At 63.8% G+C, this 10,080-nt stretch overlaps 2 protein-coding genes across 3 annotated transcripts in view; one reads left to right on the top strand and one right to left on the bottom strand.

The window, feature by feature from the left end:
- Nucleotides 1–2: 2 nt before the first annotated feature.
- On the bottom strand, nucleotides 3–5,858 carry CHLRE_13g605200v5 (uncharacterized protein). Of its 2 annotated transcripts, none has more exons than XM_043069858.1 (12): nucleotides 5,425–5,858; nucleotides 4,711–4,979; nucleotides 4,100–4,518; nucleotides 3,798–3,933; nucleotides 3,567–3,620; nucleotides 3,154–3,284; nucleotides 2,924–2,987; nucleotides 2,314–2,537; nucleotides 1,947–2,016; nucleotides 1,604–1,754; nucleotides 1,257–1,410; nucleotides 3–1,057 (listed from the first exon to the last, which is right to left on the bottom strand). In XM_043069858.1, exons 1-12 carry the CDS (start codon nucleotides 5,549–5,551, stop codon nucleotides 718–720), a joined length of 2,139 nt encoding a protein of 712 aa, XP_042917833.1. In that variant the 5' UTR covers nucleotides 5,552–5,858; the 3' UTR covers nucleotides 3–717. The 2 variants fall into 2 exon arrangements, with proteins under 2 accessions (XP_042917833.1, XP_042917832.1); XM_043069857.1 differs by having other exon boundaries at nucleotides 5,425–5,757.
- Nucleotides 5,859–6,318: 460 nt separating this feature from the next.
- The window catches only part of CHLRE_13g605250v5 (uncharacterized protein), a 10,975-nt gene continuing 7,213 nt past the window's right edge, over nucleotides 6,319–10,080 (top strand). The window contains exons 1-7 of the mRNA XM_043069859.1: nucleotides 6,319–7,218; nucleotides 7,357–7,896; nucleotides 8,034–8,133; nucleotides 8,262–8,971; nucleotides 9,100–9,280; nucleotides 9,410–9,846; nucleotides 9,974–10,069. Of these exons, the coding sequence (XP_042917834.1) occupies nucleotides 6,640–7,218; nucleotides 7,357–7,896; nucleotides 8,034–8,133; nucleotides 8,262–8,971; nucleotides 9,100–9,280; nucleotides 9,410–9,846; nucleotides 9,974–10,069 (2,643 nt within the window). The 5' untranslated portion in view covers nucleotides 6,319–6,639. The remainder of the gene's footprint in view (nucleotides 7,219–7,356; nucleotides 7,897–8,033; nucleotides 8,134–8,261; nucleotides 8,972–9,099; nucleotides 9,281–9,409; nucleotides 9,847–9,973; nucleotides 10,070–10,080) is intronic.

Here is a 10,080-nt window from a genome sequence, read left to right on the forward strand (position 1 = left end):
CGAAATACTGAAGCACATTTCCAGTGCCTGCTTGCCGTGCCACCATCTAAGCTACCTGGGTGCCTGTAGCTCTGTGCCATGACCTTTCCGTTTCCATTTCAGGATTCCATGCAATACCAAACCGGCCCAGCCATCACCGGCCAGGTTGCATTAGTGCCAATCCCCAATCTGCATAACGCACATGCAGTTTTCTATCCATGCCCACCTGTGGCTTTGCCAGCCAGCCATGAATCAGGATCATCAGGATCACTTATACGTGTCCAATCACGGCTATGTACGCTTATGAATCAAACTATCCCCGCAGGGACTACGCGGTCCCCTGCTAGCAGCGCATCATGCTTGCGCACTCAAAACGCCACCCCGCATAGCAGTTTGTTTGTCAATGAATAGGCCAGATCTATCACGGGCGCAATTGCCGCTTGCCTATCAAGCGCTGGCGCTCATGTGTACACAGGATGAATCATGAATACTGTACGTGTTACCCTCTTCATATGTGCGCTCTGCATGGTTGCTTATGCACGCACTTTGCCTGCTCCGCGCCTCAATGGCTGCGCATCAGCCCTCAGCCCCTACCCCTCACATGGCATGCGCATGGTCACACCTCCCCTGCCTGCACCCGACGCTGACACGGACACGCAATCGCCTGTACGGCACAAGCCGCGAGGCACGCGTGTGGTACATCCTCCCCTGCCGCAGACCGCTACGAACCATACTCCACTAGGCCTTGCAGTCGGGGTCGTCTGTGCCGTACAGTCCGTCGCAGTCGCGGTCCTGGCCCGCGTAGCAGTTCTCGCTCCCAGGCGTGCCCTCCTTGGTGTCAAACATGCGGCACACGTCGATATCGACCGAGGTGGGCCCGGTCCGGAGCACCTTGATGCGCAGCCCGCCGCCCAGACCAGACGCGGCGTTGTACGGCACGAAGGGCGAGGCCCAGACCGTGCCGTTGCCGAAGGAGCGGTCGGGGTTTGAGAACTTGGGGCCGGCGTCGATGAGCAGGGAGCGGTTGTAGTCACGCTCGCTCTGGCTGCCGTTGAAGGCGTGAATGATCAGGCGGTTGCTGCGGGTAGGCGTGAGTAGGTGTGGTGGGGATGGGCAGGGGCAGGGCGCAGAGGTGAGTCTGGTGTGTGATGAGAGGATTCAGCGATCCCGCGTTTCTTCAGTGCCTACTTACCGTACGTCCGCAATGACTATCCCACGCAATAAGATAACGCATGCACCTCAGGGGCTCCTACTACTTCAATCCACGCCCAGCCCACCTGTAGCCGGAGGTGATGCCGGAGTCAAAGGCGCCGTTGGTTGTGTTGCGCACGCGGTAGGACAGGAAGTACTTGGGGTAGGGGATGCGGGCAGCGGCGGGGTCGGCGGAGGCGGCGGCCAGGTTCACGACCACCATGTTCTCGTCAGAGATGGCTGCACATGCGCGTGTTTGTGTTGCATGGGGTGTGTCAGTTGGTGAGTTGGTTGGGTGGGGGCGGGGCAACGGGCACGTGAGAACGGGCACGACTGAAGGCAGTGCAGTGGTAGGTGCGTGGGTCCCGGGGCGAGCAAGCATGGCCTTAGCTGAACCAAACACAGGCGTGTAAGGCGGGGAGAAATAGCGCACCTGAGGCGGGGATGGTGAAGCGCAGGTGGTTGCTAGCGGCGGTGAAGTTGCCGGCGGTCAGGTTGCCCCACCAGCCGTCGCCGCCCTTGCCGGGGATCTGGTTCACGGGCTTGGCCCAGCCGATGCGGTAGTTGTTGGGCGCGTTGTGGCACTGCGCGTAGGTGCAGGGGGGAGTTGGGGTTGGGGAGTGTGGAACGCGTCGCGGTTTACTGTGCGATGAGCTTGCTAACATTGCACGCGGTACCCCAGTCACCCCAGGTTGCACACCCCTCCCTCCCTTCCTTACATGCACACACACATACACACACACACGCACACACACACGCGCTCTTCCCCCTCCCACCTGCAGGTGTGTGCCCACGGCGTTGTAGTCGCCCAAGGGGTCGGTGGGGTCACCGTACTCGTTGATGCCCCTGGAGAGGAGGGGGGCGTTACAGGGGGGGAGAGGGCGGTGGCGTTGAGGCTGGCGGCTGGCGGAAAGACACGATGTGCAGGTACGTGCTCCTTCAGATACCGGTACACACATACGCCGGCCCATCTATATCACGCTCTGCCTCTTCCCAGCACCGCTGTGCATAAGCACAAGCACATGCGCACCCGTAGAGGCCCACCACACCACTAGCACCCGTCACCAGCACCCGAGCACCGCAGCCGCAGCCGCAGCACCACCAGGTGTGCAGCCCTGCAGCACCAGATGACACCGCACTCACTTGCCGGCGTGGCTGAGCCCGAAGTTGTGCTGCAGCTCGTGGTACATGACATTGTCGTTGGAGGCGTAGCTGCCCTTGATGAAGGAGCGGCAGGTGGGGCTGGTGCAGGCCACGTCAGCCAGTCCGGCCCAGCCGCACTTGGCCTGGGCGGGCAGGATGAGCATGATGCGCCGCCGCTGCGTCCAGGCCAGGATGGACTTGACGACGTCGTTGGTGGCGGCCAGCTGGTGGGGTTGGGGTGGGGGCGGGGTTTGGGTTTGGGTTTGGGGTTGGGTTTGGGGTTGGGTTTGGGTTTGGGTTTGGGTTTGGGTTTGGGTTTGGGTTTGGGTTTGGGTTTGGGTTTGGGTTTGGGTTTGGGTTTGGGGTTGGGTGGATGGGAGGAGGAACGGCAGTTGAGGAGTGAGTAGTGGGTGCAGGTGGTGGTGAGGAGCTGGCAGTGGTCGAGGGGGGCTGAGGCAGGTAGTCAAGTACAGTCGAGGCAGGTAACACACGGTTTTATGTACACGAGGGCGGAGCGCGAAGCAGGGTTGCCCTTGGGGCTTACACTGGTGCCAGTAGAACAGCAGCCCACACCTCCATTCCACCTCCCCCATGCCACACGCGGCCTCACCTGTTGGCCGTAGCTCTCAGCGCCCCGCACCCACGACAGCTGCTCGGCGGCGCCGCACTTGGTCCTGTGCGTGTTCAGGGCGATGAAGACAATTGATGTCCGCGCGTGCGTGGACCCAAATGGCACGCGTGTTTGTACCTCACGTACAAGATAGCATGGTGTGTCAAAACAGGGGCGCATTCTGGGGGCGTGATCTGGGGGCTGCAGCTGTCGCACGTCACGGCACTCACGAGCCGTCGAAGGCGTACTTGAGGGATCCGCTGCTGACGTCGCCCTTGCACGGCAGCTGCACCGGCCCAATCACCGTCACGTTGCCCCAGTCGAACGAGCTCTTGCCGTAGCTGCAGGTGCGGTAGTAGTTCTGCGCATGACCAACATCGCCATTCGAGCGGGTAGGTGTGCACGGCGTTAGCGTTATGACCGGCCCTTGTGGCACAGGCACGTGTCATCAGATGTCACCCCCGGGCCCCCTGCCCGCATCGCCATAACGGCCCCCACGCACACTTGCCCCATGCAGACCCCCCTTCCCCCCCCCAAAAAACTAAAACTTGCACCCCCACGCCCCGCCCCCACGCACCCTTGCCCCCATGCAGACCCCCCTTTCGTACCCCCAAAACAACACGCCACCCGCGCCCCGCCCCACCATGAGGTTGTTCTCCACGGAGCCGTTGCCACTGGACACGTACTTCTTGAAGGCCTGTATGGTGGTGGAGGATAGGGAATGGGAGAGGGGTTCGAAGCCCGAGCCACATAAGGAGCATGGGGGGCGGAGGTGCGTGTGCGGAGCGCTGCACGGGCACTGGTTTCATGCAGCCACGCCACGCCACACCGCGAAGCGCCCGTCGTCACGCAACAGCCAGTCGAGCAGTCGCACCTCGGGCGAGCGGTAGGGGTTGGTCCAGTTGCAGAAGTCCAGGAGGTAGATGGTGGAGCGCAGCGGGATGGGCGTGCCGGTGTAGATCTCCTTCTGGGCGCCGCGCCGCTTGATGCGTAGCGAGCCGGGCACGTACCTGTGAAGGAGGGGAAGAGGAGCGGCAGGCAGAGAGCGAGGCAGAGTGAATGGAGAATGGTTGCAAGAATACGTGGGGTACCGGTCAACATGTCAGCACCGCCAGCTACTCTACACCGTAAACACCGTCAGCATCATCTACACAGACACACGCGTCAACGACGCACTTGAAGCCGGAAGGCGACTGGCGGCGGGCGATGGCGTCGGCGGAGCGCAGCTCACGGCGGCGGTGTGTGTCCAGCTCGGCGGCGGCGTCCTCCACCGCTTGCATGTCGGCCGTGCCTTCAGCATCCTCCCCATCCTCATCCTCATCCCCATCTTGGTCATCGGTGTCGTACTCCGAGCCGTACTCATCATCGCTGTCAGACTCCAGCGCGGCTTCCAGTTGGTCGTCGGACTGGGGCTCCGGGTCGCTGCTCATCCCGTCATACTCGTCTGCGGCAGCGGCGGCAGCGGCGCGCTGGAGCAGGTGGCGGCGGCGGTGGCCGCTGGGCGCGGGCGAAGGCGCGGACGAGTTCCTGTTGCGGCGCGGCTGGCGGGTGGCGTTGAGCGCGGCGGCGGTCTCCTCGTTCACGCGCACGGTTACCTGTGGGACAGGGGTTGGGGGTTCGTGTCAAAGGGCAGCAGTGAAACACCCACGGCCCCAGCCTGCACATCATCTGCACCCCCTTGCAACTCCACGCCCCCAAGGTCTCTACCTGCACACCAACCAAGCCTCCACCACCACACCGTGCGTTCATACCCCCCCCCCCCACCACACCCCAACGCGCCAACCCACCTGCACCAGGTCTCCGCTAAGCAGCTCCTGCTCCGCCGCAAAGCCCAGCGCGTCCTCGCCGTCAGCTAGCGTGGTCAGGGGGGCGTTGCACTCGGGGTCGGGCACCGCAAATCCCTCAGCGTTGATGATGTCGGGGCAGCGCAGCTCCACAAAGTTGACTGAGCTGATGTCCAGAGGCGAGCCCAGCGAGTTGGTGGTGGGGTTGGAGGCCGCGGGCTGCTGCTGGTGCAGCACACGGATACTGGTCATGACTGCAACGTTGCCGGTGACTGTGGGAAGGCGTCGAAAGTGGGGGGGGACCGGCAAGGTGGGAGGGGTGAGCGCGGGGCAAGGTTCATGTGTGGTGAGAGGCACAGAGCAGCTTGCAGGTAGGTCTGAGGTGCAATGTTTGCAGTCAGAAGTGTGCGCCAGCGAAGCGCATGGGCAATGGAAGCTTAGTCAAGCGCATTGCTAGGGAGCAACATCTGGCACAAGTGCGGGCTGGAATCGGTGTGGCCAGCACAGGGAAGGTGAAGAGGCGCTTGGGGCTGACTAACCACGAACACGCCCGGCCGGTTCGGGCCTCACTGTGTGTTCCCTTTGTTTCGGAGTGCAGCTGCGCGTGCTTCTTTGCAGAGGCACCAGGAACAACAGGCGGTGGCGGTGCGTGGGTAGTGGCGACGGTAGGAAGCTGCTTGTGCAAACATGCCATGCCGGCGCACATGCGCGGCTTACCTTCAATAGCCGACTTGCGAGCGCAGCACAAGCTCAACGCCGCTAGCACCAGGATCGCCACAAAGCTACTTGCAGAAGCCGAGTTACGCGGCCTCCACGACGCTGCCGACGGGTGAAGTCCCGCCATCGCGGTGCGAAGCTGCCCGCAGGGCAACTCTTGTCACGGCTGCGGGGGATATGCGTTTAACCTATGTCGATTGATGTATCCGTTATTCAATCTATGGAGGCAGAAGGCAGAGGTAGGAAGCCGGGGAGTTGCTGTAACGAGTTATAGGGGAGTTACTGATGGTTGTGCTGTCGTCTTTATATATGGGCGCTATCACTTCGTATAGCCGCTTACGTCATATTCAATGGTAATTTAGATGTAGCGGCACGGCTGACGAAGGCCGCGCGGGTTGGCTTCCGCGATGGAAGCGACGAGTTTGCGCATCGGTCAGACTCACGCACCGCTTTAATGCGGGTAGCTAATTAAACATGCTTCATTATTACGTGCAGCTGGCACAGGTGGCAATTACGTACCCCTGAGAACCGAGTCCGTGAAAGCGCGGCGGCTTGCGGCAGCTGCCGGAACTTGGCACTTCCCCAACACACCTTTGTCCATATCGCTAATTCGCCTTGACAGATGAACGCAACCATGATTTGGGGGGCCGTTGGAAGGTCGCACAGACGTGCCGCCACTCTTTTTTGTGTGTGCGTCTGTGGCGGCGGTCACTCCTCCGCAGTTGTACCTACCTGGGAAACATGCATGCAGAGACTCCAGCGTTGTGGGAGGGGTCAAAGGCCCATTGAGGGGTAAGGGGGTGAAGGGCGAAAGGCGAGTTGGGTATAGGTCGAGGGGGGCCGAAAGGCCAAGGGTCAAAAGCGCACGAATCCAGAACTCCCAGCCTTTCCAGGGTCCCGTCTTGGCTTTGACCGTGTACCCTTTCACAGAGTGTATGCCCTTTTGATTACACAATTGTGCACGTCCGGCCTCCTTTTAAATCTCTGGGGATTTTGGCACTAGTCCGGTTGGGGTGATAACAAGGGCTAGCGACGAGACCTCACCTTCATCTGCTAACACGTACATACAAGCGGATATTTAGAAAGCCGATTAGCGCGCGACAGCTCGCAGCTGGCGCCGGACGTCCTTCTAGACTTGGCGCAGAAGCTTGGCTTTTTTGTGGTAGCATGATAGCATGACTTGTTAAGTAGTACCTTGCAGCAACTTCTTGGAGAATGTGCGAGCAGCTGCGCTTTGCGGAGGAGTCGGGGGCCTTCTTCCCTTTCCCTACGCTCGACGACCTCGGTGGCTCGCTTCCGACACGCTTTCTGCAGCTCTGCCACGAGGGCTTGGGAGTCGATGCTGCCGTGCCGCTTCTTCGGCGTTGGCTTGCGCAGCCCAGGTCGCCATTGCCCCTCTCGGCTGCGCACAAGCTCTGGCTGACCATCCGCGACGAGCCAGGAAGCCTACTGCTCGTGCAGCTAAGCTCGCAGCTGCTGCAGCAGCTGCAGGGCCGGCTAGCAGACGCGAGTATGGCATGGAGGACTGCGGCTGGAAGCACGCAACAGCAGCAATGGGCCGGCGCGTTCCCACCTGATGCCTCAGGCGGCTCAGACTCGCACGCGGAGCGCGATGGACACGAGGTGGACGAGGAGGGCGGCGAAGAGAGCCCGGAGGCAGAGGCTGCTCAGACGCGACTGGTCAGGTCCCGGCTGCCGCTGCAGCACCGGGTCCAGCAGGCGGCGCTGGCAGCTCGCGCAGTGCGCGAGGCTGCCAAGGTCACAGCCTACCTTTCTGGGCACCTCCTGCTACTGGTGAGCGCGCCGCGTGTGCATGCGGTAAAGGGCATGTGCGTCAAGAAGGGGATTTCGGTGTTGGTGCCTCCCACGCAGCAATGCTGTAATGGAGTAGAACCGGCATGCTAGCATGCCGACCATTCACGCTCCGCGCAGGCAGGAGCGGCTGGCCCCAACAAGCCCCCAGGCGCCAGTCGGCCATCTGGGTCAGGGGCCGCATGTGGGTCCGGCAGCGATGACGAAGATGATGAGGAAAGCGACGCTTATGACGATGATTCGGGTGGCGGAGGCCGGCACCGCAAGCGGGATGGCAGCAGCAGGCGGCGCGGCAGCGGCGCAGGCCGCAGCCGAGGGCGCGGGCTCATCTGCAGTGCAGGAAGGGGGCAAGATGCACGGGGTCGGGGTCAGGCCCAGGGCCGGGGTGCAGCAGGAAGCAGCGGTGGCGCTGGTCTGACGCGGCCTGTGGGCCCGCACAGCAGCGGGGAATGGGCGGGGGCGCTGGCGGCTGCGGCAGCATGCCTGGACGATGTGGGTCGGCTGGTGTGGGCCGGCGTGCGCATGGAAATGCAGCCTGTGGGAGAGGGCGAGGGTGAGGGCGCTAGAGCAGATGAGGCGACAATGACGGCGACTGCTGAGCGGGCGGCGGTGGTGCGGCTCACGTTCGAGTCGGCCATCGAGGCGCGAGCCCTGGAGCAGGTGCGTAGCTCCAACTGGTCACAAGCTGGCAAGTACGGTGGGGGATGACGAAGTGCAGGTGTGGAGTTGTTGCGCCCATTCTGCCGATTGCCCGAGTCCTTGCTGCTGTGTATATTGCACATATGTACGGCACGCAGATGCTTCTACAGCCGCTGCTGATGTGGGGCGCGCGGCTGCCTGCTAAGCCGCCGGCAGCTCAACGGGTGGCATGGGCGCCGCTGCGGGTGCACCTGGCAGGTGAGGCTAGTGACACTTGCAGCTTGGCACGGAGGTACGCACGCACTGCATGCGGCTTTCTTGGTTGTAAAAGTGCGAGACATGTTGAGCGGACACATGCCCCACACTCGCTTCGGCCATCCATGCAGGCCTGCTCTGCAGTGCCGCTACCGCCGGACCCGTTCAAATGCCGCTGGATGGCAGCAACGGCACCAATGCTGGCGGAGGTCTCGGCGCCAGCTTGGGTGCACTTTGCACCTGCAGCTTTCAAACCATCATATTGGAGCTGGCGGCCGCCGCACGCGCCGCCGCCGCTACCTCGGCGGGAAACGGCGCCGCAGGCGTGGGGGCCGCAGGGCGTGGGCGGGGCGGGGCCGCCGCCGGCAGTGCAGGTGCGAGCGGCGGCCCTGCTGTCCTAACGGCCGCTGCCGCGGCGGCTGCCGCCGCCGCAAACCTGGGCTCGTTGGTCACAGAGGCCCTGCTCCTGGCCTTTGACCGGGACCCAGACAGCGGTCCGGCCGGGCTGCGGCTGCTGCTCAGCGCGGCCTGTGCCGGCGCGGACCTGCTGCCGTGGTTAGCGTCAGTTAGCGGCGGCGGCGGTGGTGATGTTGCAGCTGGCGCAGCTAAGGCGACAGTCGCTGGCGGCAGGGGCGGCAGCAGGAAGCGCGCACGCCCCGCTGCAGGTGGCGGTGCAGGATCAGGCGGTGCTGTGGCGAATGGAGGAGCAGGTTTGGGTGATGGCGGCATGTGTGGCGGCACACCCGCGCAGCGCGCGCTGCTGGCGGAGGTGCTGCCCCAGAGCGTGTGCGCTGCGGTGCTGCAGCTGCAGTCCCCGGTGGTAGCCACCGCCGTCCTGAGTGTGAGTGCCGTGTGGCGTGCGCTCGGTAAGGGCTGTTCGCCCTGCTTGCCATAGCGCGGTAGCCGTACGTCACACATAAGTTATGGAAAGCTGGTGACAGTGTGTGTGATCCTGCTGTCTGGCAACAGGCGCTGGCCCCGAGCTTTGGTGCAATGTCTGCGGCAGGCCGCAAGGCGCTGCTGGACGCGTGCGTGGCAGCGGTGGCCGCAGGCGCCGTGGCGGAGGCAGACGGCGTGGCCGTGCCCAGGCCCGATGTGGATGGCGGCACGCCGGAATGCGTGTGGGCCGGCTGGGCGGTGCTGTCCAGCGGTGAGTTGGGATGCGGCATCAGCGCGCATGCACCAGGCAAACCTGATGCTGAGTCGCGCACTCGTAAGAGGCCCGCATGCGCACGTGTCTCAATGCTTGCGCCCCCGCCCTCACCGGCCGCACTACCAGGCTGCTGTGACGGCGACGCTAACGTGCGAGTCTACGCCCTCGCCCGCATGGCATCCAGCCTGCCCGCCCTCGGTGCCGGCCTGGTTGCCTCGAGTGCTGCTGGCCAGCGGGCCGGGCAGCAGCAACACCCGGAGCAGCACTCGGAGCAGCAGCCGGAGCTGCAGCAGCAGCAGCACGTCGAGGAGGTGGTCATGTGCCTGCTGGTGCCGACCCTGCGCGCCCGCCTGCTGGACCGCACGCGCTCCGTCCGCACGCGGGCGCTGCAGCTGCTGCTCGAGCTGCTACAGCTGCTGCGGCAGCCGCGCCCGGCGGCGGCAGCCGTGGAGGGTGGAAGTGCTCGACTGGGTGCTGCCGTGGCGCGCGAGGTGTTTGGCGAGGTGTGCGCGCTGCTGGACGCGGGGCACGACTCGGCGCTGCGAGACGACAGCAATGCGCAGGTGAGCAGCCGCCCCTTGCTCTAGCACCATGTCCGTGCAGCATGCCGCTTCTATGCCAACCTCAATAGGCAGCAGTGCCGTCGAACCATGCTTTGCCCCCCCCCCCCCCGCCCGCCCTGCTGTGCAGGTCCTGCAGCAGGTGGTGGGGGCGCTGTCGTCAGCCCTCAGCGCGCCTGACCTGCTGCGGCTGGTGCTGGAGGAGGGAGAGGCGCACGGGGAGGATGTTGGGGGAGG

The sequence above is a fragment of the Chlamydomonas reinhardtii genome, chromosome 13 (genome assembly GCF_000002595.2).
Source record: "Chlamydomonas reinhardtii strain CC-503 cw92 mt+ chromosome 13, whole genome shotgun sequence".
In the NCBI taxonomy this organism is placed as follows: domain Eukaryota; kingdom Viridiplantae; phylum Chlorophyta; class Chlorophyceae; order Chlamydomonadales; family Chlamydomonadaceae; genus Chlamydomonas; species Chlamydomonas reinhardtii.